We start from the raw sequence: 27,127 nt of genomic DNA, 5'->3' as shown, positions 1-27,127 counted from the left end.
TTGCAGAATGGACGCCCACTCCTGACGAGGAAGTACCAGAGATAGCTCTCCCCGACAGGGAGGCGCCTCAGGAGTGGATAATGTATTTTGATGGTGCTTTCTCATTACAAGGCGCCGGAGCCAGTGTGCTTCTTGTCGCGCTCACCGGAGAGCATCTCAGATACGTGATACAAATGCAATTTCCCCGGGAGAAGGCCACCAAGAACACTCCTGAGTATGAGGGGCTCCTTGTCGGGCTCAGAATTGCGCTGGAGTTGGGAATCAAGAAATTGATCATCCACGGAGACTCGTAGCTTCTGGTGAGACAAGTCAATAAGGATTACAAGAGTCTGTTGATGGAGGCATATGTAGAGGAAGTGAGAAAGTTGGAAGAGCACTTTGATGGATTAAAAGCAGAGCATGTGCCACGAGTAGAGAACGATATTGCTGATCATTTTTCAAATCGTGCCGCGCAAAAGCTCCCTGCAGAACGAGGAACTTTTGTCCTCCATCTAACTCAACCATTAGTGCCCCCCTCAATGATGGCTAGAAAAAGGAGAAAGTTCAACCCCGACAAGCATTTCCCGGCAAAACTTTCTGAGGCTGCAGGGAGAGAGGCTGGCGCGAGAAGCCCCATTTTGGTTGGTGAGCTGCACCCTTCCGCAGAACCACAAGTTCTTGCAAAGGAAGGGAGCACTCCCACGAATGAGGAGGTGCCATTAGTCCATGTTGTCGAGTCTCAGGCTCCAACTTGGGCGCAACACATAGTCCACTACCTTCAAACAGGAGAACTTCCCGAAGAGCGAGAAGAAGCTGAAAGAGTATCCCGACGGTCCAGTATGTATCAGTTTGTCGATGACAATATGTACAGAAAGAGGCCAAATACTGTGAAATTGAAGTGCATCTGCCAGGATGATGGGTTGAAGCTGTTGGATCAAGAGCCCTGGTTGGAAAAGCTTTCCGATAGGGTTTCTACTAGCCCACAACCCTCCAGGATGCAGCTGAGCTAGTCACAAAATATGAAGCCTGCCAGTTCCACTCCAAGAACATCAATCAAATAGCTCAAGCTCTCTAGACGATCCCTTTATCCTGGCCATTTTCGGTCTGGGGGGTCGACATCTTGGGCCCATTCCCCCGTGCTAACGGGGGCTTTGAATTCTTGTACGTCGCAATCGACAAGTTTACAAAGTGGTCGGAAGTGGAGCCAGTGAGGAAGGTGACCGCACAGTCAACTGTCAAGTTCTTGAAAGGATTGGTGTGCTGTTTTGGAGTGCCTGCCAGAGTGATCACTAATAATGGCACCCAATTCACGAGCCGCGCTTCATGGAGTACGTCCAAAACCTTGGGAGCATGGTCTCTTTTGCTTCTGTTGCTCATTCCCGGAGCAATGGGCAAGCTAAGAGGATGAATGTTGAAGTGCTGCGTGGACTCAAAACGAGGAATTTTGATAAGTTGCAGAAGTGCGACAGACGCTGGATTGATGAGCTACCGGTGGTTCTTTGGACCTCCGTACGACACCGAATCGAGCCACCGGCCAGACTCCTTCTCCCTAGTGTATGGGGCAGAAGCAGTGCTCCCCACGGAACTCATATACGGGTCACCTTGAGTACTTGCCTACGATGAAGTAGAGCAAGAGCACGTTCGGCATGATGATGCCGTGCTCCTCGAGGAAGATCGTCTCCAAGCAGCTGTGCGTGCTGCATGCTACCAGCAAGCGCTGCGCCGCTATCATAGCTACATGATTCATGCCCGGAGCCTTGAGGAAGGCGACCTTGTCCTTAGGCGTGTTCAGCCCGCCAAGGGTTCCAACAAGTTGACGCCAAAGTGGGAAGGCCCTTACCGGGTAGTACAAGGTAGTCACGAGACCTGGCGCAGTCCGTCTGGAGATCGAAGATGGCATTAAGGTGCAAAACTCATGGAATATTGAGCATCTTTGCAAGTTCTACCCGTGAGGCGCGGCTGCCGGGCTCAGCCCGGCAGCCACCTTTTGTACAAGCCTTGCCGATGTGCATGTAACCCTTTGTACAAAGCCAGACGCAGACCCTATGCAAAGATAATAAAACGAAGCGCTGGCTCCCAAAAACTTGCATGCATGTTTATTTTAGTATGATTTTGCTATGATCATTTTGAGAGGGTTAGGTGCAGCTATTTTGCCCCAAGTACTAACAACAGGGCCATTGCCGCGGAGAAAACTCCCCAAGGGGAGAAAGCGAGAATAGGCTTGCGCATCGACTCCCGACAGCATAAAACAGATATGTTCATTTAGTCATCCATAATATCCCTATGTATGAAAAACTTGTGCGTAGAAAAACTTTATCACCCTCAAACATTTGTGCTCCCATTGTTTGATTCAAAGATTACTTCGGTCGGGATGGTCAGAATGGCATTTGAAAAAAAGGTTTGACAAGGGGCCAGTTCTCTTCCATGCTCCTGACCCGCCAAGCTGCCTCACGGCAGCGATGGAAGTGACCAGCAAGATGTCTTGCTGGAAAAACTTGTTTACTTAAGAGTATAGAGGAGTCGTTCCTCTACATGGACATGATACATGTGGAAGTGCCCGGTAAGCATATATATTTTTCATTAATACGCAGATAAACAAGTACAAACCATATAGGATGCAAAAATGGACGGAAAGGTTACGTAATTTAGACTAAAATTTTGACAGATGCCTACATCTTTTGAATTGAAAAAAGATAAGTGCCCTGTAATGCCTTTCTTGTCCCTCTCCTTCTAGGAGTTAAAGTGGGAGGTGAAGAAGGCAAAAGGAGTGCTTGGGCAGAAGCCCAGCCTGACCCCGTCAGGGCCCGCGGGACGCAACCTGACAAGATCGGGAGGGCGCGGACGAAGGCGATGGATGGAGAGATCGGCTAGGCAATGCCCTGGTCACCACCGCCATGACCAGGGGAACGCGGTCGGAAGGACACCGGCAGGGAAGACGAAGCCAGAGTCCATGAGGAAGCCTGGCGGGGTCCGGCTGGAGGAGGCAGGGACATCCACACCCAACCCCCCGACAAATCGCTCTGCCGGGGAGAAGACCAGGTGTAGATGGTGGTGCTGTCGGCGCCTAGTTGATGGTGACAGTGCGTCCGGAGCTCACCTGGAGTCGGAGCGGCCGTCCACCCGCTCGGCGCTCTCATAATCGCCATCACCGTCAGTGTCCTCTTCGTCACTGTAGCTAGAGGAGGAGCTTCCGTCGTCAGTCGAGCTCTCCGCGTAGCACCCTAAGCGAGCACTCGAATGACCAAAGACCTTGATGGAGAGCAGATTGGTCTCCATTAATTTAAAATGGAGAACGTGCCCCGCCGCCAAGCTATGGGCATGAGCAAAGGTTTTCTTGCCACACGGGAGGAGCATGACATGAGGCGCGGGGAACTCCACGTCCACCCGCATGTTACCATTACAGCAACCCCTCATGTGCAGCTTCAACCCTGGCGGTTGTTCCACCTCCATCACCATTGAAAAGGGGTAGGGAGCCGAAGTCGGCTGCATTGGGGCCCGCACAGTTTGATGATAAACTCCAACAGCTGCCTAGTCCCTGACGTGGCCCTCCATCGTAGCCAGGGAAACCAGGGGAGGAGCAAACAGAGCGCCACCACGCCCTTCTCGGCCCCGAGCGCCGCGACTGCCGAGCCCACATCCTGCGACACCACCTTGTGCACTGGACTCTGCCCCTGCATCCCCAACTGGGGCAAGCAGGCGCTGCCGAGAAGAGACCCTTATTGCCACCGCAGGAGCTCGACCGCGTCCTCTTCCCCTCGCCATGATGGGGGAAAGACGCAAGAAGAAGAAGAAGAAGAAGGATATGTGTGTGGGTGAGCACTTCGCCCGCGCCTCCTTTTATAGGGGAGCGTAGCCGGGGGCTGGCTCCTCACCATCCAGGAGTCAACCGCCCCACTCCGCCAATCCAGTCCCTCTGTGCCACTGACAACATCCAGAATTGACGACCGCCCTCCTACGCCTATCCACGGTGCCGAGCTTTCTGCCATGGCACTCATTCTCGTGCCCTACGCGTCCGCCACCAACCCTGCGCAATGCAAGCAGCGTATGTGGCGGAAACGACAGGAGTAGTGGGATGCATAAAATGGCAGTTACCTCCCCGTGAATGTGGGCGGCCCACGGGCCATTACATGGGTAACCCCACGTCGTGTCGCACGACGCACGGAAAAAAACGGAAACTGATTCAATCACAGGTTAATGAAGAAGCAAGGGGAATATCAAGAAAAACATAAATCCCTTCGCGACTTGGCCCAGGTGTCTGCCTGTGTATTTGTTGGGGCCTACCCCAACGATGCCCGGCAGCACGTATGGGCCAGGCCCGGGGGCTCCTGTCGGTGCAATGAACATTCACGTTCGTTGCCCGGACTCATACATAAGTGTGCTGACATCACATGTCCGTCACCAACATGTAATTCAAGGCCAAGCCAAAAAAGCCACTCTTCGTGAGATCAAGGACTGGATCAATAAGACCAAGCGAGATATACAAGCCAAGAGATTCCAAGAAGAGTGTCCCTTGCCGGTCAGGCGAGACTGACAAGGTCGATGCTGCAAGCAACAACAAAACCAAACCACGCCAGCTGCGCCTCTGTGGCAACCCGAGACTGAGGCGCGCATCCCTCCGAGAAGGCCCAGCAGGCACAGGATAATCACCACTGCTCCACCGCACAACAATGCAAGTCACTTGTCCATGCAGTGTCAAGCCCCCCAGGTGATTAAGTGGCTCTCGCTAAGCACATTGCAGCACAATGGAGAGTAGAACACTTCCATTTGACACCCGTCCAGAGGCATGTCAAGATGACAAGCTGAGGATGATTAAGAGGCATGGCAGGCTTAACGGGTTTCACCCTCAGCACGACACCTAGTGATGCCTTTAATGCATTTTGTCCTAACTGCCAGAGTTAGGTATGTTAGCACTGTTAGCTATCTAATCACTACATAATGACTATTTTGCCACTGCGGTTACCCCTTGAGCTATAAAGGGTGGCCCATGGCAAACTAGAGAGGGATTCAGACCCCCTCACACTTGTACGTGCGTCGCTGCTCCCTCGGGGCAGCCTTGCCAGGCTTGAGCATTGTGTGTTGTTGTGATTCCTTCATCCAATCCACCAAGAGCTGAAATAGGGTTTTACGCCTCACGGCAGCCCGAACCTGGGTAAAAACCTCCAGTGTCATCATCGTCGTGCTGCGTCATGGCTTCCGCTCTTTGTGCAACGTGAACTCCCCCTTGCCGAACCACAAAGAGGCTCATGACCCCATAGGTGTTCGTGTTCACCCACGATGGAGTTGAGTGTTGGGGAGACTATCATTTGAAGCACAAGAGCAAGGAGTTCATCATCTACACACCATCTATTACCTTTTGGAGAGTGGTGTCTCCTAGATTGTTTAGGTGTCGCTTGGGAGTCTCCGTAGTGATGTGGAGTTGAACCAAGAAGTTTGTAAGGTCAAGGAGATTGCCTACTTCATGAAGATCTACCCGAGTGAGGCAAGTCCTTCCTGGGCGATGGCCATGGTGGGATAGACAAGGTTGCTTCTTCTTGGACCCTTCGTGGGTGGAGCCCTCCATGGACTCGTGCTGCTGTACCCTTCGTGGGTTGAAGTCTCCATCAACGTGGACGTATGATAGCACCACCTATCGGAACCATGCCAAAAATCTCCGTGTCTCCATTGCATTTGCTTTCTCGAAACCCTTCCCTTTACCTTCATATCCAATGTTTTACATTCCTCTGATATACTCTTAGAATTGCATGTGTAGGTTGATTGCTTGACTTGTGCTAATTGCTAAAATCTGTCCACAACTAAAATTGGGAAAATGATAGATTTCTATTTGGTCAAGTAGTCTAATCACCCCCCTCTAGACATACTTTCAATCTTACAGTTTTAGTCCTAAAGGTTTGATTGCCTTGTTTCCATTGATATAACCTCCTCCGAGCAACGAGACATTGGCTAAGGGTTGCAAAAAAAAGGAAACACCCTAAGTAGTTTCTACTAAGGGGCGTAAGCTAATGATTGGCCAACTACACATCTTAACAGTCATGGTCGAGTCAAAATAAAAATAGCATAAAGCAGCAAAGAGAAAAACATTTCTTAGTTAAAGTAAAGGGACTTGTCTTTTTAGAGATACAACTCGGCATATCGAGGGGATGAAATGTGAAGTAGAATCAAGATTTTATAGAATCGACTCCTTCTTGCATTTCTTCTCGGCTATCTGAGCAGCCGACATCACGACCTCAAAATACTTCTCTGGATCCACCCTTTTATTGTGCCTCTCGGGGCCCCGATGGGAAATCGGCTACAGCTCCAGCTTCAGGTAATAAGCTTGCACGGTCGCAAAGGTGTGCCGAGCACCTTCAAGGCATGTCGATCACTTCCGTAAATTGACCTGTGCACCAGCCCCTTGGAGGTGGTGCACCAACCCAAAGAAGTTGGTAGTTAGAGGATTGCTTGGCCATATGGCCTTGCAGAGGTCCTCCATGGTAGGCTTGGCCACTCACTGCTGCTCCGCCAACTATTTTAGCTGGTCGCCGAAGATTTGTGGACGCACCGGTGCTTGGAACTTCTACAAGAAGGACTTCTGCTAGGCCGCATCTGCACACATGCCGAAGTATTGGAAAGCCTCCTCCACACTCCGGGGAGATCCATGAAGGCACATGATATACACCAAAGTTGCGTCGGCTCAGGGAAGGTGTGACGGCCAAAGACACACTATAGTAAATACGGCTCACATGCAGCTATTTTGCTCGTCTGCCATAGTTCTTCTCTCACAACACTTGCTCGATAGGCGGCTTCCTAGTCCCCCCTTCAAGCTTCTTGAGATCAGCAGTGTCTTTCTTCCTGGAGGTATTCAACACGTCCCATTTAGTGATGATCGTCAAAAGATCCTACTTCACCTCCGTGATGCGAGACGGAGCAGCCTGACGAGTTTTGTGCTCCTCAACAAGCAATTCAACACTCTTCTACAATGTAGCCTTTTGCTACTCAGCCTTAATCCAAGCTCTTTCGAGCTCGGCCCGCATATCGGCTAGATTCTTCTCGACCTCTACACATTTAATAATACAAAGCTCGAATTAGATATAGAACTAGTCGACACAACAATTAACATCAGGTATGGACTTCCTACCTTCTGCTTTCTCAGCCCCTTGCCTGACCCAAAGAGTTTCCTCCTTGGATTGCACAAGACGGGGCTTCACCTGTTCCAACTCTAGTAGGTTGGACAAAGCATGGGAGGTGGAAACCTGCAAAGGATGCATGAAGAATAAAAGTAGATAAGAAAGTACCCACTTAAGATCATGATTCAATCCTGGCTCTTTTTGAGCCAACAAGAGTCTCAGGGGCTACTGCATAATCACGATCATTAAAATTTTCAAAAGCATCAAGCTACATCGACCCTGAATCCAGTTCGATTAACTAACTTAAGGCTCGGGGGATACTGTAATTGCGATTTGAAGCAAATACAGAATAATTCAAATCTTTGGTTAAAGATCTAGATAATGTTTTGTGATGTCTTCGGGCGATGCCTCGGCATCTTCCTTAAGGGCTATTGTACCTAGCATATTATTCAAACCATAAAATAAATGAAAAACATTTAATAAATGTACCTCAAAGCCTTTAGCCAGGCCGAGGAATGCTTCCAGGATTCTAGGTGGACCGAAACTAGGTTAAGTCATGGCGAGAAGGGCATGATGGTATGGAAGGAGGGAGGAGCTGTTCAAAGCTGCCTCCATCACGCTCTGGCGCCTCATCAGCTTGGCCCCTCTATGGCCGAGCATCTGAGGCGCTGTCCTTGGTGCCCCACCCTCGGTTGATGGGGGAAGGGGCGGCCCTTGTTGGTCCTGTGGCTCTTAAACCACGTGGACTGAGGAAGCCCGACGACTGAGCTCCAAATCCTCATGACTAGAGGGGAAACATTTCCCCCTGGTCCTCGAGATTTTTCTCCATGACCAAGGTTTGGACCTTGGCAATGGAAACATTAGTCTCCTCCCCAACACCAGATGCTGGACGAGGAGGGTGCGATGTAACCTCCTCAAGCCATGTTTGGTAAAGGAAAGGATTGGAAGTTTTCTCGAAGGAACTCACAGCTAGCGAAGGCCTCGGAAGGCCATTGTCAGAGTCCTTACCCGGCCAATCGAATTGTGCCCTATAAGAGGAAGAAAAACAAAGGTAAGAATGCATGACTTAGATCACCTTATAGATAAACATGAGTTTATTAAGACCACTCACCTATGGGTTTTTGGGCGTTCACGAAAACGACGCGACTCCTCGGAGGAGTCCGAGCTGATCTTCTTAGCGAGCACTGAAGACTGGCCCGTTGCGGAGGCCTGAGCTCTCCTTGGGCACTTGGAGGTCCGAGGGGAGGCCAACACCTTGGCATCCCCTGATGCTGCCCTCTCCCTCTTCCTACCTTGGGAGGAGTGAACCCTACTAGAATCCTCCAGCTGCTTGGAGCTGATACGTCTCCGTCGTATCTAATTTTCCTATTGCTTTTGCTCTTGTTTTGGACTCTAATTTGCATGATTTGAATGAAACTAACCCGGACTTACGTTCTTTTCAGCAGAACTACCATGGTACTGTTTTTGTGTAGAAATAAATGTTCTCGGAATGGAACGAAACTTTTTGGAGAATTATTTTACAATAAAAGAAAAATATTGGAGCCAAGAACCACCGGAAGGGGGGGGGCCATAGCTGGGCACAAGACACTAGGGCACCCCCCCCTCTGGCATGCCCTGGTGGGTTGTGCCCACATCGTGGCCCCGTAGACTCTAATTCCAACTCCATAAATACCTATTTTTGGAGAAAAATAGGGGAGGAAGTTTCATTGCGTTTCATGATACGGAGCCGCCACCACCTCATGTTCTTGCTCGGGAGGCCAGATCTGGAGTCTGTTTGGGGCTCCGTAGAGGGGAATCTTCAATCTTCGTTGTCACCAACCCTCCTTCATCACCAATTCCATGATGCTCCCCGCTGTCGGTGTCAAAGCCGGCCGATCTCGGGTGGGGGGTCCCGAACTGTGCGTCTGAGGATCAAAGGTAACAGGAGACAAAGGGAACACGCTGTTTACCCAGGTTCGGGCCTTCTTGATGGAGGTAAAACCCTACTTCCTGCTTGATTCCCTTTGGTGAGTATAGGGGTTACAAGAGTAGATCTACCTCGAGATCGTAATGGCTAAACCCTAGCTGTCTAGCCTATACGAATTCTGATGGTCTCTACGGACTAAACCCTCCGGTTTATATACAAACCAGAGGGGCCTAGGGTTGTATAGAGTCGGTTTGCAGAGGAAGGAAATCACATATCCAGACACCAATCTTGCCATCCATGCATAAGAGAGTCCTACCCAGACACGGGGGAAGGTCTTTGTCGGTGTCAAAACTGGCGGATCTCGGGTAGGGGGTCCTGAACTGTGCGTCTAAGGTCGATCGTAACAGGAGACAGGGGACACGATGTTTACCCAGGTTCGGGCCCTCTCTATGGAGGTAATACCCTACTTCCTGCTTGATTGATCTTGATGAATATGAGTATTACAAGAGTTGATCTACCATGAGATCGTAATGGCTAAACCCTAGAAGTCTAGCCTGTATGACTATGGTAATGAGTATATCTTTTCCGGACTAAGTCCTCCGGTTTATATAGACACCGGGAGGATCTAGGGTTACACAAGGTCGGTTACAAAGAAAGGAATCTACATATCCGGTCTCCAAGCTTGCCTTCCACGCCAAGGAGAGTCCCATCCGGACATAGGTGCAGTCTTCGGTCTTCGTATCTTCACAGCCCATTAGTCCGGCCCGTGGCTAACAGGCCGGATGCCCGAGGACCCCTTAGTCCAGGACTCCCTCAGTTGCCCCTGAACCTGGCTTCAATGACGAGGAGTCCGGCGCGCAGATTTGTCTTCAGCATTGCAAGGCGGGTTCCCTTCCTTCCGAACTGCAAGATAGTCTCCGGACGTGATGATCGTATCCGGACCAGTAACACACACCACACACAACCGCAGAGAGAATATAATACCCTGCAAGTCCAATCGGCTGATGACGTCATATCTGTCCGGTCGTAATTCTGAACCGTTGTTTCACCCGCGGCCCCACGTTTTGAAACGTGGTTGTCATTGACACGTCTTATCCAAGCAGAGATCGTGTCCCCTTATTAAGGGATTCTTTTATCAACACGGACGTGGGTAACCCAACCATCCTTAGGATACAACCCCTTGGGAATGGGAAAATTTTAAGGCCCGGGAGGAGGCGTTCGATATTCTCAGCCTTTATAAAGGGGCACAGACCCGCCTTTCCTCTCCACGCTTGCTTCTTCCTCGACTCTTACTACCTTGAGTTCCAACACCCAGGTTTCACCCTCCGTAAGCCTCAGTCATGTCCGGATCCAACCATCAAGGTCGGTGGGTGGCTTCTTCTGTCACAGAGGAGGATATCGCGAAGCTTCGGGCGACAAGATATCTGACTGCAGAAATCCCCCATCGGCTTCCCACGGAGGGGCAGGTTATTCCTACCCCCAGATCCGGTGAGAGTGTCGTGTTCGTTTCCCACTTCCTCCGAGGTTTAGGGTTCGCCCTTAATCCCTTCGTCCGGGGGCTCATGTTCTATTATGGACTGGACTTTCACGATCTCGCCCCGAATTCTGTTCTTCTCATCTCGGCGTTTATCGTCGCGTGCGAGGCCTTCCTCCGAACTCCCCCACACTTCGGCTTGTGGCTTAAGTCCTTCAATGTGAAACCGCAAATGATAGAGGGGGAGCAGGCGGAGTGCGGTGGTGCCTCAGTGAGCAAGCTTACCAGCGCTATCTGGCTAAAAGGATCTTTCAAGGAATCTTCTGACTTATGGCAGCAGGAGTGGTTTTATATCACCGAGCCCTATGGTTCCAAGTGGGCAGCTGCGCCTGCGTTTCGATCCAGCCCCCCAATTCAGCTTGCATCCTGGATTAATAAGGGGTTGGACTGGGGATTAGTTGACGGGGTGCGAACTCTGCAAAGTCGCATCCGGAGCCTCATTGAGAAGGATATCAATATTGCCAACGTTATTCAGGTAATGCTAGTCCGCCGAACCCTGCCTGTCAGCGACGGCCTCTCTGCTTGTGGGTGTTTAACCCAGAAGGGCCACGGACTCTTCAGCACTTCTTCGGCACTACGCACGAAGGAATGTGGAATTTATTCTTCTGGAAACAAAAACAATGGCCAGGCACCACCGAAGATACCGGCCTAGACTGTAATCATCCGGACACCCCGGTAAGTATTCGTCCGCCGACCACCTCATAATCAGGTATCTAGTGGCAAGGCACTGATCAAACCATCCTTTTTCAGGGCTGGATAAAGAAAGCAGAACGTATTAGGTGTCCGGCCCCTCTTCCCGAAGACTCAGCTAACTCCGTGTTAACGAGGATGCTGGCGCCGGCACCATACCAGGCGCCGACAAAGGAGGGCAAGGAGGAGAGTGAGAAGACCCAGGATGACCTTTGTTCCAAAGGTAAGTCGGATACGAAGTCCGGAGGAATCGATATTTCCTTGCCTAAGGACAAAGGCGAAAGAGAAGCCAGTATGCCTTCTCTACTCAGGAGGAAAAGGGCCACCTCTGAAGGTTGGGAGGGGCGGTCCCCTAAGAGGGGCAAGATGCCACCGTCGAGTGGCTTGCGATCGGAAGGCGACGCCATTGAACAGCTCCGTCATGAGGAAAAGCCCTCAACCAAACCGTAAGTGACTCCGGGGTGCTTTGATAGCATCCCGCTCCTTTCCTGTTTCCGAAGAGATACATAACGTGCCTGTGTATTTTTACAGTTCGGCACCGAGTTTTTCTGGGCAATCCACTTCATCGGGAGATCTCCTCCCAGAGATGATGGTAAGCGAGATGCCTCCCCCGACATCTTCGCCCAATAAGGCGGACGACTCCGAAGTGTCATCTCGGAGGGTTTTCCTTGATCAACAAGCTGAGAAGGGGATGAAAGAGGCAGTACCCGAAGGTGGACCTCCGATCGTTCAGGATTCGGGGGCCGATAATGAAGGCCCCGGACTGTCCGGTTGTCAGCCAACGATGATTCTGGAGACGGGTGAACGGGTTCCTTCAAAGGATGGTCGTGCTCCTTCAGCGGCTTCCGGAGACCTGGCGGCGCCGGATATCTTAAGGGATATGTTGCGAAAAGCATCTGTCTCGGGAGAACAGCGTACCTTGATGAGTACGGTGGTTGAGAAGATTCTGTCCACGAAGAGCGGATTGAATGAAGCCTTCATGGGCCTGCTAAGAGGCTTCGAGGTTTGTAATGTAATGTTTTCAACTATATTTTATTTGCAAAGATGCACCTGTGTATAGGTAGTAGCCCCTGAGACTCTGGTTGGCTTCCCATGGGAGGCGAACGGAGGATCAAGAAAAAAATACTCAAGGACTAATCTGATTAACTGGAACACAGGCTGCTTCCCCCCTAGCTACTTCCCAGACGACAGATATTGTCAAGCTACAGCAGAAGCTTGATGTGGCAGGGGATGACATTGTGTTAATCAACATGCGTCTTGACGAGTCGCAAGGTATGTATTTGGGGCAGTCCCTTCACATACATTTTTGTGATATAAGCATGACGCTGAAGGTTATATACTAGAATATGCATGACTGCAGATGGTGCTGTCGCTGTTGAAATTCTTCGGGCAGAGCTGGCCCGTGCCAAGGAACAGGCCCGGTTTAGTAATGCGGCTGCCGAAAAGGCATCGGCTGAGTTAAAAGCCGAACGAGCTGCTTGGCGCCAAGACGGGGAGAAGATATCCACGATGGCGCTCGAATTAAAAAATGCTGCTAGCCACTGTGAACTTCTTGAGAAGGAAAATGAAGCAAAAATGGTTGAACTTGACAAGGCCTTACGAGAGGCGAGAGAAGCGCGGTCTGAATCCAGAGCAGCCCGTGAGGAGATCCGGCAAGCTGGGGAGATTGCGGCCGGTAAGCCCTTTTTGCTACAGGCTAAGTTCGGTGATCCGAACTATGCTCAGCTTAACCAGGTGTGGAGTTCTCCGGACGAGTTTTTAGACTTGTCGAAGAGTTCTTCCGATGCGGCGCAGTTTTACCAAGCGCGAGAGGGGTGTGCAACGGAGAAACTTTTCTGGTCACAATTTGGTGCGTCAAAGCGCCCTCTATTGCTGAATGAACAGATGTCTCAATGGGCCGAGCTTCATAGGATATCCGGCGCTGCCATGAAGAACGTCATAAGCCGGCTGTGGCCGACTGAGCCTGTTCCGAATAGCTACTTCGGCTTGGTGCAGCGGCTCGTTGATGCGGTGCCACGTATCGACGCTGTGAAGCAGTCGGTGTGCATTGAGGGTGCACGGATGGCCTTTGCCCGAGTCAAGACATACTGGGGGAAGATGAAGGCCATCGATGTTGCGGCGAAGAGTCCACCCAAGGGCAAGGACCATCACGCACCGGAGCATTATTTTGAAGACGTCGTAGAGGCCGCCCGCTTAATAGAGGGTCAATGCTCGAAAGACATAATGTTCGAGTGAGGTGTATGGGAACTGTAGAAGACAATTTTATAGTTAATCTATTTTTATGTTTTGCTCGAAAGCTTGTGTTCCTCCTGTGCGGCCGTTTTAATATAATCTGAAAGTCTTCCAGTCGTCGGCTTCAGCCCCCTCGTAGGAAGTACGGGGGTGTTTGGAAAAGCATTTAATCACTCTTAACCCAACGTCTTGGTCCATGAAGGAGGTGATAATGCGGTGAACCAGGCAATCAGACTATAGGGCGTTAACACTTTCACTTAGCCATAGGAGTTTTATAGGGGGGACTATGATATAGCCCCTGGCATGCGTACGACTTATTCCAATATGGTGCGTTACATATATGACCTGAAGAAAAAAGGTCCTTCGTGTGACACGGAGGGAATCGCGACAAATTCTGGTAAGTCCTCGAGTGGTTGACCAGCTCTCGCAGCATCATGACAGTCGGTTTTTGGCTTTCTCTACTGAGGTGCTTGACCAGATGACCCGGAAGCACAATCGCAATAGTTCTCCCTTTACTACCCTAGCCGATAGAGCGGAACATAAGGTAGCAAGCACAGGAGCCGGGCAACCCAACCATTGACCCAAGACATGATTCGGAGCTGGTGCATATAAGGCCAAACTCGCGACGCCGAAGTACGCTTAGAAAGTTGTTCGGACTTTGTTGGCGACTCATTTGTTCCCATACCGAGCCCCTGGCAGGTTGTGCCGAGGTATGGCTGTAAAACAGCCATAGGGGCCGAATTCATTTGAAAAGCGGTTTATGTTTACTGGGAGCTGAGCGATATGCTAATGATTACTTTATATATATAAAGACCACAACCTCGGCTATTTGACATGCCTGGGGTCGAAGGTGGAGGAGAAAGGCATATTACAGGCTTGAAATAAAGAGTGCGGTCTACAAAAAGTTATTTTGGACCTCGTGTCGCACGTCTGCGCCGCCTGTCCTCGGCGAGGGGAATCCTTGACGGGAGTAGCCCCTTAGGTGAGTGTACGGATCCGAACTCCGATGGAGTCGGTTTAGATGCTTGTCCTTTGCGTCACCTGTTTTTAAGAAATGATGAAGAAATAAAAAATGAAATTAGATAAAAATGTTACGAGAATTCTTGCCAGCTTGTACGTATTGTGCTTCTGCCAATGCCCATGGTATCTTAAGTGCGTAGTGATGTATACGCGGTGCAAATGTTGCGGGTATGTGAGGTGGGCAGTGGAAGCCGGACTGCTATTTCCGCTCCGGGGTTGATCGATCTTCAGGGGGAAATTGTTTTGGCTCCCGGTATTTGGTTGGTGAACCTCTCCGTCGTCCCTATCGCCTGGCGGACTCCTCCCCTTGTGTTCGGCGTTGAGCTTGCCGGCCTGCTTGAAGACTCAACAGCTTCTATTGGTATGATTAGCTGGTTTATCGGGGTGTCCGTGAATCTGGCAGGGTCGGTCCAATATCCTGTCTAGGTTGGATGGTCCGTCTCGGTTCACCTTATGGCTTTTTCCGTTGACCGGGTTTGGGATTGCTAAATCCGGCGTTGACCGCTGTGTCGTGTGATCTTTCATTATCATTGTGACTATTGTGTTTGCTTCATCGTGGCTTTCCATTGCCGTCTCGGATTTCGGAAGTGCCCGAGTCGCCGGCGCTATCGCTTCTACGAGTGAGCCAGCTGTCTTCTCCCGCGTAAAAGCGGGTCATTAGAGCGGTAAAGGGCTGTCATGGATTTAGGTCCTTCATGGCCGAGGTGGCGTGCCAGCCACTCATCCCGGACGCTGTGTTTGAAGGCCGCGAGGGCTTCCGCGTCCGGACAGTCGACGATTTGGTTCCTTTTAACTAAGAACCTAGTCCAGAGCTTCCTGGCTGACTCTCCGGGTGTAACGCCCACGATGCGGCTATATCTCCCACGTGTCGAGGCACGACTTAGAGGCATAACCGCATTGTGGTTTTGTCGCAAGAAGGGTCATCTTCACACAATCCCATGTAATGAACAAGAATGGGATAAAGAGTTGGCTTACAATCGCCACTTCACACAATACATAAATAAAACATACATCATTCAGAGATACACACATAGGTCCGACTACGGAACCAAAAGAGAAGAAGACAACCCAACTGCTAGATCCCTGATCGTCCCAACTGGGCTCCACTACTGATCAACAAGAAAAGAAACAACACAACGGACAAGATCTTCATCGAGCTCCCACTTGAGCTCAGTAGCATCATCTGCACTGGTCTCAACGGCACCTGCAACTGTTTGGAAGTATCTGTGAGTCACGAGGACTCAGCAATCTCACACCCGCGAGATCAAGACTATTTAAGCTTAAGGGTAGGAAAGGGGAAGGTGGTGAGGTTGCAGCAGCGACTAAGCATATATGGTGGCTAACATACGCAAAGGAGAGCGAGAAGAGAAGCAACGGAACGGTGGTGAACTAGCAATGATCAAGAAGTGATCCTGAACTCCTACTGAAGTCAAACATAACCCAGAAACCGTGTTCACTTCCCGGACTCCGCCGAGAAGAGACCATCACAGCTACACACGCGGTTGATGCGTTTTTAATAAGGTCAAGTGTCAAGTTATCTACTACCGGATATTAACAAATTCCCATCTGCCACATAACCGCGGGCACGGCTCTTGAAAGTTTAAACCCTGCAGGGGTGTCCCAACTTAGCCCATTATAAGCTCTCACGGTCAACGAAGGATAAACCTTCTCCCGGGAAGACCCGATCAGTCTCGGAATCCCGGTTACAAGACATTTCGACAATGGTAAAACAAAACCAGCGAAGCCGCCCGAATGTGCCGACAAATCCCGATAGGAGCTGCACATATCTCGTTCTCAGGGCACACCGGATAAGTCAAGCTACGAGTAAAACCAGACCTCGAGTTTCCCTGAGGTGGCCCCGCAGGCTGCTCGGTTCGGACCAACACTCGAAGGAGCACTGGCCCGGGGGGGTCTAAAATAAAGATGACCCTTGAGTCTGCAGAACCCAAGGGAAAAGGGGATAGGTGGTAGCAAATGGTAAAACCAAGGTTGGGCCTTGCTGGAGGAGTTTTATTCAAAGCGAACTGTCAAGGGGGTCCCATAAATCACCCAACTGCGTAAGGAACGCAAAATCAAGGAACATAACACCGGTAAGACAGAAACTAGGGCGGCAAGAGTGCGACAAAACACCAGGCATAAGGCCGAGCCTTCCACCCTTTACCAAGTATATAGGTGCATTAATTAAATAAGAGCTATTGTGATATCCCAACATAAACATAAGCCAACATGGAGCAATCTTCATCTTCACCTGCATCTAGCAATGCTATAAGAGGGGCTGAGCAAAAGCGGTAACATAGCCAAATAAGGGTTTGCTAGGAAGGGTGACAAAGGTTAGAGGTTCATGGCAATATGGGAGGCATGAAATAGCAAGTGGTAGGTAGCGCAGCATGGCAATAGAACGAGCAACTAGCAAAGCAAAGATAGAAGTGATTTCGAGGGTATGGTCATCTTGCCTGAGATCCCACAAGGAAGAAGAACGAGTCCATGAAGAAGACAAGCGGACGTAGTCGAACGAATCCTCACAACTCCGGAAAGAAACCGAAGCTAACGAGAGAAGCAACCCGGAAAGAAGCAAACAACACGGTAAACACACAATCATAAACATGGAATGATGCACAATCAAGTATGATGCATGTCCGGTTTAAATGAGGTATGGCATGGCAAAGTGCAACAAACAACACTACAAATTAAGTGGAGTTCAATATGCAACGAGTTGCATATTGACGAAACACCACATCAGTTATTTAGTTCTCTCTCGGTCATGTACCGAACAATATTAAATGTTGATTAGCATGGCAAGAGGTAAAGCATGAGGAAACTACCTATTTAAGCAATTTTAAATGAGGCCGGAACAACAAACAACAATTTCCGGAAAATCCTCATGACATTTAGCAATTTAATGCAAACATCAATTGTAGACATTTTAAATGTTGTTATCATGATGCGGATGACAATGCAAGTTTTAATCAATTTTATAAAACGTGGACAAGAGCATGTTATGAAGCATTTGGTCACCATGGCGGAAGGAAGGGGTGCCACGGCAACGAATACGAAAATGGTGCCACGGCAACATATCGGTTCCGGTAGCTCACGGAGGTACCGGCACAAGGAGAATTGTGCGGATGTGTGAAACACGCAAGAGAATGGTGGGGTGGTCCCGGTTACCGGGTTCCCACGGAACGGCGGCATGGCAAACGAGGAACGTGCAAGGACCAATTTGGACATGGTTCGAACACGTGCAACTCATACATCACAATCATCCGTTCACGGGCGTCGTCTCGGCGGTTATACCTTCGAAGCGTGCATTTTCGGAGTGGCTCGGGTTCGACGGTAGTGGGAGTAGTTGTTCACGGGTCGCCGAGGGAAGTAGTGGTACACGAAGGTAGTCGAACTTGACGGCGGTAGTGGTACACGTGAATCCCGAAACGGTCTTGGCGTCTTCGCGCGTAGGGGTACTTGGTGTTTCCGTAGACGGCGGTAGAGGTACTTGACGCGTTGTTCTGGTACTTGGCAAAATTCACAGAGAAGATGCTTGGCGGTCCGGGTATGGTCCTTGGCGATCTTGTCAATCTTGACGGTCCGAACAAAGCAACACAAGGGCCTCGGGTGACAGCGACGACGAACAAAACCCATGGAGAAGCAGGGGGTGCAGAGGCGTTTGAAAACGGACTTGGCGTTCCTGGAAGAAGATGGTGGCGGCTGGAACTTGCGGCTGGGTCGACGGAGCAAGCAGCAGCCACGGCGGCGCTGAGGATCTCGAGGCCGAGCCCAGGCCATGGCGCTTGGGGCTCCTGTGGTGGCAACGAAGACGGGCAGCAGCGCTCCTGGTCGCAGCGGCCTTGGCGCGACGGAGGTGGAGCACAGGAGGGGGCGGAGCAGAGCAGGCGCAAGGACTCGCCGGATCCAGGCAGAGCAGGCGGCGGAACGAGAGCTTCGGGCGGTGATCCATGGCGGTCTCCCGCCTCGTGGTCGCCGGCGGCGGCGCTGGTCCTCGAACGACAAGGCGAGGAGAAGGAGCACGGGGAGGCGGCTCCATGGACTTGGCGAGGCGGCGGGGAACTGAGTCGATCCGGCCGGAGTTGAGGCAGAGGATCAGCGGGGCGAAAGAGAGGCCGCTGGAGTTGGCCGCTCCGGTGGGGTCGGAGGTGGAGTGGCAGGAGGCGCGGCGGCGCTGAGGGAGGACGAGAGGCAGAGGGGAAATGGATCGAGAGAGAACGAGAGGAGGGATGGGCTCGGTCTCTGGTGTCTAGGGTTAGGCTTAGGTGGGCCGCGGAGGTGGGCCGGCTGCTGTTGGGAGGCCCAGCTGGGCCGGCTGGGGTCTCTCTCTTCTCTCTCTTATTTCTTTTAGCAGAAAAGAACTAGAGAGAAGAAAAAGAAAGATAGTGTTAGGGAAAGAATTTGGAAGATGTAAGAATATCCTCATGCTTCTGGGAACATGCAAGATTTAATAAAATAGGATTGTCAACTTTTAGAGACAGAAAATTTAAACAAGTTTGAATTTGATTCAAACTTGAGTAAATTCTTAGCCCAACCAAAACAACTTTAAAAGAGATGAAATTTGGCAAAGAGGTAGTTGGCATGGTTTAAGATTTACATAAAGTAAGTGAACATTTTACTGGGACAGAAAAAAATACCACTTGCAATAAATGGGTGAGAATTGAAAGGAAGACGCTTGTGATGGGGTGTTGCACTAGATGATGTTTTAGATGGAAAGGGCAAGATGAAACAGAAAAGAAGATGAGAAGAAGGAGTAGGATTACAAAGTGTCCAACATGTTGAACATTTAGGAAGGGCCTCGAAAAGAGGGAAAAGAATTGGCAAGGTTAGAGAGATCGACTCAAAGCAGAAAAGGCATAGGATTAATTCTGCACGTGTGTTAAGGTGAACTCCAAATAATCGAATATTTTTAAAATAGCTCCCTAATAATATTGGGAGGATATATGTTATAAAGAGAAATCACCATGTGCATTCCCTCGATTTAAATGGATCGAAGATCCATGCAATTTATTTAGTTGAGTTTTGATGCAAGGATTAATGACACGATGGCATGATGACATGATGCAATGCAAAAATAAAAGAGCAAGCACCAAAAGAAACACGCGGCGATCACGAAAATAAGGAAGTCTTCTGAAGCGTCGGTCTCGGGGCGTTACAACACTCCACCACTACAAGAGGATCTCGTCCCGAGATCTAGGATGGCGCCGGAGAAATCGGGAGAGGAAGAGAAGAGGTAAAACTAAGTTGCTTCTTCGACAAACGAGTGAAACCAAAGAACCTTGAGAGGTTGCAAATCTTAAAGAAATGACACGACGGAGGTGAACAAAATTTAAAACACTCCGTTCAGCAAGAGGAACAAGGACCATCACAAGAACCTTGTAGGTTGAAGGACATAAACAAGTGCTTAACGGATCAAAAGGAATATGAAAGCACACCGGTAGAAAAGAGAAACAAGGAACACCATGTGAACCTTGAGGTTAAATGACACGATGGATATTTAAACCACTCCGGTTAAAACAAGATAGGAAGGAATAAGAATGATATAATTTGGGCAGCACTCCGACTGTAAATGGAAGGAATTGAACATGATCTTGACAAGATGAGAGGATACTCGATGAAATTAACAACACATTGCCTCCGGTACTAATGAAAGAATGGCACAAGGGAAAAGAAAGATTTCAGACCGCACTCCGGTTGAGGAAGAAGACGAAACTTGATATGATGAGAAAACTCGAATGAAAACACGACACTCCGGCTAAACGGTTAAGAAAGGAAAAATTACATGATCTTGACAAAACAAGATGATTGGTCGAAGAGAGCAACATCACAATGCCTTTGGGACGAACGAATAGAAGATAGATCGTCGGAATAAGATAACGGAGAATAAAATGATAACTTCCACCACAATTGAATTTGGGAAGCATCCTTCCAAGAAGGTTAGAACGGAGTTGTTGGAAAACCAACAACGAAAAGAACAAGCTTGTAGTGGGCTTATGGAAAACTTCTCAAAATTATGAGGTGACAACCCGCCACTAACGGAAACAAATGATTGGATTGATATCAACAAGGAGATGAAAACTTCTACACTGAGACGAGAAGGAGAAAATTTGGATCATTGATAACCACCACAAATAGCTACATTCCTTAGGGAAGGCTTTAGGTGAATTATAACCCAATATAACTCCAACAAAAAGATTGATTGGTTGAAAAGATCTCTTGAACGAAACAGAACATGATGGAATTTAAATATGTCACCCTTGAAAACTTGTGAATCATGAAACGCGAAGGGAAATTATCAAGAATGACATAACACCACCTCAAAAGATAAGGTAGAAAGAATTGCACTTTGGAATGCAAGAAGAAGAATACTTGAACTCCTCAAAACAAGACATGTGTTGAACACCATGTTTATTTTAGAGTATAGCTTGACGGATCATAACTTCAAGAGAAATCTTGAAGAACAATTGAAAAATGAAAGGAATCCTTGACGAACCACCATGTAGAGCCTCCATGAAGAACTCCGATAATAAAAGAATGATCAAATGAAAGGGAAAATTGAAAAGAACTCCGGGAGAAGCCTTGCAATGATTAGATGAAGCTTTGAAATGATATAATTGAAATAACTTGAAACTCCGGAAAGAAAAGAAGAACAACTTGGAACCGAGAATTTGATATCATGAACGAACTCCAAAAGAAAGGATTAAACACTTGGATGAAACAAGAATAAGAATTACGTTATGCGTATCCATCACCAATTTAAATTGATGACAAGCAATGGATCTTGCATACTACTTATTCTCGTAGAAAGGATTAACATAGATATTGCGCAAACTTGAGAAAAGTCTTCAACGAACCCCCGGTAGGATTGAAACAACGAATAAATTGATATGATAACGAAGGAATTGAAATCTTGAACGAACCACCGTAAGAATTGAAAATGAAAGTAGCAAAGGCACAATTCAACGGAAAGAATTAGAAAATGAATGAAGATACTTGACAAAATTTAGATACACGAGAACGAAGAGATCGTGAACTGATTAGAGGATATTTGAACGATGCACCGGAAGAATTCGAGAACGAGAGCTGAAAGCTGAAAACGAAGAAATCTTCTGAAATGATGGCCTTTGGATGATCAAGAAGCGAAAACAACTTATGAAATGCTCCGGATGGGTATGAGAAGAATTCTCACAATCGAAAACAATTATGAGAGGATGGCATAAGCTAGAACCATGAATCTTCAAGAGAACGGACCAAGATTTAGGAGAAATTCTTCTTCGGTCTTCAAATGTTGAGAATGACGATGAGAAACACCACCATGAATTGTTGAGGCACTCCGGAATGAAATTTAGAAATGTTGGACCAACGATGAAAAGAATTTGAAAGATCTTGGAGAAAGACAATTGACTGATGATAATTCATTCTTACGTCAAACTTTGCAATGAATTTGAGAATAACTCCAGAAAAATTAGAAGAGTCAGCTAAGATCCTGGGAAAAGACCTGTGGGTTAGGGCCCACTCAAGAGAAACACCGTTGAAATGATTTAAAAGAGAGATTGCGCTAGTTGAATTGAATGGCTTGAATGAGATAGCATCCTCAAAAGAACTTGAGTGAATTGAGAATGGGAACTTGAATCCTCTGGGATAACTTCAGCACTCCGGAACAATTGAATAGCAAACGGGGAATGATTAAGAGATGAACCAACATACGAAAACACTTGAAACGAGGAAGGGAATATGATCAACACCGAAAGCTTGAATTGAATCCACCGGAAAAGAATACAAGAATGAAGAATGATGAACTTGAAGTTTCGTGAGCATCTTCATGGAAAATCACCGGATAAGAACATTGATTGAAAAGAATGAAGGTACTTCACGTGAATAAAAATGGATACTAGATTAAGCAATCTGATTCCTTGAAGGAAGAAGGGTGGGAGGGCGGGAAAAACAAAGGCAACTTGGGGCAGATGGAATAAACACCGTTGAGAAAAAAAACTTAGAGTTGATCTTGCGGATGGGGAGAATGATGGATTCACTTGAAGAGAAGCACACCGGTTGGAAAAAGAATTAACATGACGACCTCGATGATCAAGAATGATTATCATCCACATAGAAATATGAGAACACCGTTTAGGAAAGGTATGGATTCAACATTTGTCATAGAAGCAACTCGAATACCACAAATAAAACAAAACAAAGGATTTGGCTTGCAGAATAAGCCGGAACAAACATATGATAGAGATTCCGTCCGAAATTTTCGTGGTGGGGCCCACACGGGCTCGATCGTACAGCACCATCATGTACAAGGCAGTGCACATGACATACGAAGCGTCCCCGAGTCGTTATAGCCAAGGACTCTTTAAGACACTACGAGACCACTCTAAAATCAACCGTGTACAGGCGGACCACTAGACGTCGAACCCCAATCTCATATCATGCATCTGTCGGAAAGATATCCTAAGGCTACTTGAATTCCCACTTATAAACTCCCGAAACTTTCTGGTTATGCAATCTAGTGTAGGGGATACAGGGGACAAAAAATATATCACCCAAACTAAACAATACCTAGATCCAGCTGTATCCATCCGTCAACACATAACCAAGAAAACTCCGGAAATCGTTTACCTCAACCTTCGAAAAGCATCCGTTATACAAGTTATGGCAATACTCCCGAACTCCCGCCCCAGTACTGGGTGGCGTCGAGGTGATCTCACCAACAACTGCATAAAAGAGATTTCGATGTCGGCGAAACTCAGGTATTCCAGAACTGCAACGATAAAATTGTGACGACAACACCTCGGAGCTCAACTCCCCGGGACACTGCCACAACCCCTAAAAGACAGGAGGCACCAAGAACAATGTTCTCGTCACAAAACCATCGGAACGATTCCAAGATACCCGCGTGATCCTAAAAAAATTTTTAGTGAAATTTCAGGAGAGAATAGTCAAAACTTCTACGTCAGGAGACCTCACCAGAGCGACGAAGGGACTGAGGAGTAAAACGAATCCTACTCTCTGATATATATAATCCTAAGACTCAAAACATTTTTTTGTTCTAGACTCAACAACGCCAGCAATTCGATCAAGCAGGGGGCTCCTAAGTCGGGGATGGCTCTGATTACCAACTTGTAACGCCCACGATGCGGCTAAATCTCCCACGTGTCGAGGCACGATTTAGAGGCATAACCGCATTGTGGTTTTGTCGCAAGAAGGGTCATCTTCACACAATCCCATGTAATGAACAAGAATGGGATAAAGAGTTGGCTTACAATCGCCACTTCACACAATACATAAATAAAACATACATCATTCAGAGATACACACATAGGTCCGACTACGGAACCAAAAGAGAAGAAGACAACCCAACTGCTAGATCCCTGATCGTCCCAACTGGGCTCCACTACTGATCAACAAGAAAAGAAACAACATAACGGACAAGATCTTCATCGAGCTCCCACTTGAGCTCAGTAGCGTCATCTGCACTGGTCTCATCGGCACCTCCAACTGTTTGGAAGTATCTATGAGTCACGAGGACTCAGCAATCTCACACCCGCGAGATCAAGACTATTTAAGTTAAGGGTAGGAAAGGGGAAGGTGGTGAGGTTGCAGCAGCGACTAAGCGTATATGGTGGCTAACATACGCAAAGCAGAGCGAGAAGAGAAGCAACGGAACGGTGGTGAACTAGCAATGATCAAGAAGTGATCCTGAACTCCTACTGAAGTCAAACATAACCCAGAAACCGTGTTCACTTCCCGGACTCCGCCGAGAAGAGACCATCACAGCTACACACGCGGTTGATGCGTTTTTAATAAGGTCAAGTGTCAAGTTATCTACTACCGGATATTAACAAATTCCCATCTGCCACATAACCGCGGGCACGGCTCTCGAAAGTTTAAACCCTGCAGGGGTGTCCCAACTTAGCCCATTATAAGCTCTCACGGTCAACGAAGGATAAACCTTCTCCCGGGAAGACCCGATCAGTCTCGGAATCCCGGTTACAAGACATTTCGACAATGGTAAAACAAAACCAGCAAAGCCACCCGAATGTGCCGACAAATCCCGATAGGAGCTGCACATATCTCGTTCTCAGGGCACACCGGATAAGTCAACCTACGAGTAAAACCAGACCTTGAGTTTCCCTGAGGTGGCCCCGCAGGCTGCTCGGTTCGGACCAACACTCGAAGGAGCACTGGCCCGGGGGGGTCTAAAATAAAGATGACCCTTGAGTCTGCAGAACCCAAGGGAAAAGGGGATAGGTGGTAGCAAATGGTAAAACCAAGGTTGGGCCTTGCTGGAGGAGTTTTATTCAAAGCGAACTGTCAAGGGGGTCCCATAAATCACCCAACTGCGTAAGGAACGCAAAATCAAGGAACATAACACCGGTAAGACAGAAACTAGGGCGGCAAGAGTGGGACAAAACACCAGGCATAAGGCCGAGCCTTCCACCCTTTACCAAGTATATAGGTGCATTAATTAAATAAGAGCTATTGTGATATCCCAACATAAACATAATCCAACATGGAGCAATCTTCATCTTCACCTGCATCTAGCAATGCTATAAGAGGGGCTGAACAAAAGCGGTAACATAGCCAAACAAGGGTTTGCTAGGAAGGGTGACAAAGGTTAGAGGTTCATGGCAATATGGGAGGCATGAAATAGCAAGTGGTAGGTAGCGCAGCATGGCAATAGAACGAGCAACTAGCAAAGCAAAGATAGAAGTGATTTCGAGGGTATGGTCATCTTGCCTGAGATCCCGCAAGGAAGAAGAACGAGTCCATGAAGAAGACAAGCAGACGTAGTCGAACGAATCCTCACAACTCCGGAAAGAAACCGAAGCTAACGAGAGAAGCAACCCGGAAAGAAGCAAACAACACGGTAAACACACAATCATAAACATGGCATGATGCACAATCAAGTATGATGCATGTCCGGTTTAAATGAGGTATGGCATGGCAAAGTGCAACAAACAACACTACAAATTAAGTGGAGTTCAATATGCAACGAGTTGCATATTGACGAAACACCACATCAGTTATTTAGTTCTCTCTCGGTCATGTACCGAACAATATTAAATGTTGATTAGCATGGCAAGAGGTAAAGCATGAGGAAACTACCTATTTAAGCTATTTTAAATGAGGCCAGAACAACAAACAACAATTTCCGGAAAATCCTCATGACATTTAGCAATTTAATGCAAACATCAATTGTAGACATTTTAAATGTTGTTATCATGATGCGGATGACAATGCAAGTTTTAATCAATTTTATAAAACGTGGACAAGAGCATGTTATGAAGCATTTGGTCACCATGGCGGAAGGAAGGGGTGCCACGGCAACGAATCCGAAAATGGTGCCACGGCAACATATCGGTTCCGGTAGCTCACGGAGGTACCGGCACAAGGAGAATTCTGCGGATGTGTGAAACACGCAAGAGAATGGTGGGGTGGTCCCGGTTACCGGGTTCCCACGGAACGGCGGCATGGCAAACGAGCAACGTGCAAGGAACAATTTGGACATGGTTCGAACACGTGCAACTCATACATCACAATCATCCGTTCACGGGCGTCGTCTCGGCGGTTATACCTTCGAAGCGTGCATTTTCGGAGTGGCTCGGGTTCGACGGTAGTGGGAGTAGTTGTTCACGGGTCGCCGAGGGAAGTAGTGGTACACGAAGGTAGTCGAACTTGACAGCGGTAGTGGTACACGTGAATCCCGAAACGGTCTTGGCGTCTTCGCGCGTAAGGGTACTTGGTGTTTCCGTAGATGGCGGTAGAGGTACTTGACGCGTTGTTGTGGTACTTGGCAAAATTCACAGAGAAGATGCTTGGCGGTCCGGGTACGGTCCTTGGCGATCTTGTCAATCTTGACGGTCCAAACAAAGCAACACAAGGGCCTCGGGTGACAGCGACGACGAACAAAACCCATGGAGAAGCAGGGGGTGCAGAGGCGTTTGAAAACGGACTTGGCGTTCCTGGAAGAAGATGGTGGCGGCTGGAACTTGCGGCTGGGTCGACGGAGCAAGCAGCAGCCACGGCGGCGCTGAGGATCTCGAGGCCGAGCCCAGGCCATGGCGCTTGGGGCTCCTGTGGTGGCAACGAAGACGGGAAGCAGCGCTCGTGGTCGCAGCGGCCTTGGCGCGACGGAGGTGGAGCACAGGAGGGGGCGGAGCAGAGCAGGCGCAAGGACTCGCCGGATCCAAGCAGAGCAGGCGGTGGAACAAGAGCTTCGGGCGGTGATCCATGGCGGTCTCCCGCCTCGTGGTCGCCGGCGGCGGCGCCGGTCCTCGAAGGACAAGGCGAGGAGAAGGAGCACGGGTAGGCGGCTCCATGGACTTGGCGAGGCGGCGGGAAACCGAGTCGATCCGGCCGGAGTTGAGGCAGAGGAGCAGCGGGGCGAAGGAGAGGCCGCTGGAGTTGGCCGCTCCGGTGGGGTCGGAGGTGGAGTGGCAGGAGGCGCGGCGGCGCTGAGGGAGGACGAGAGGGAGAGGGGAAATGGATCGGGAGAGAATGAGAGGAGGGATGGGCTCGGTCTCTGGCGTCTAGGGTTAGGCTTAGGTGGGCCGCGGAGGTGGGCCGGCTGCTGTTGGGAGGCCCAGCTGGGCCGGCTGGGGTCTCTCTCTTCTCTCTCTTATTTCTTTTAGCAGAAAAGAACTAGAGAGAAGAAAAAGA

General features: G+C 48.9%; 1 protein-coding gene across 1 annotated transcript; it reads right to left on the bottom strand.

Annotated features, from left to right (window-relative positions):
• Positions 1-15,403: 15,403 nt before the first annotated feature.
• On the bottom strand, positions 15,404-26,700 carry LOC120964736 (uncharacterized). The gene is made up of 3 exons (XM_073499020.1): positions 26,422-26,700; positions 17,756-18,822; positions 15,404-17,008 (listed from the first exon to the last, which is right to left on the bottom strand). Exons 1-2 carry the CDS (start codon positions 26,698-26,700, stop codon positions 17,812-17,814), a joined length of 1,290 nt encoding a protein of 429 aa, XP_073355121.1. The 3' UTR covers positions 15,404-17,008; positions 17,756-17,811.
• Between the last annotated feature and the right edge of the window lie 427 nt (positions 26,701-27,127).

Source organism: Aegilops tauschii, chromosome 5 (assembly GCF_002575655.3).
Source record: "Aegilops tauschii subsp. strangulata cultivar AL8/78 chromosome 5, Aet v6.0, whole genome shotgun sequence".
Lineage (NCBI taxonomy): Eukaryota > Viridiplantae > Streptophyta > Magnoliopsida > Poales > Poaceae > Aegilops > Aegilops tauschii.
Note: the sequence above shows the minus strand (reverse complement) of the source record. Positions and strands in the feature narration are given on the sequence as shown.

Coding starts and splice junctions, on each gene's coding strand:
- LOC120964736 (XM_073499020.1), bottom strand. CDS start 26,700: ATGGATCACCGCCCGAAGCTCTTGTTCCACCGCCTGCTCTGCTTGGAT. Junction 18,823..26,421: donor TCTTCTTCCAGGAACGCCAA/GTCCGTTTTCAA, acceptor TCTTCTCTCTAG/TTCTTTTCTGCTAAAAGAAA.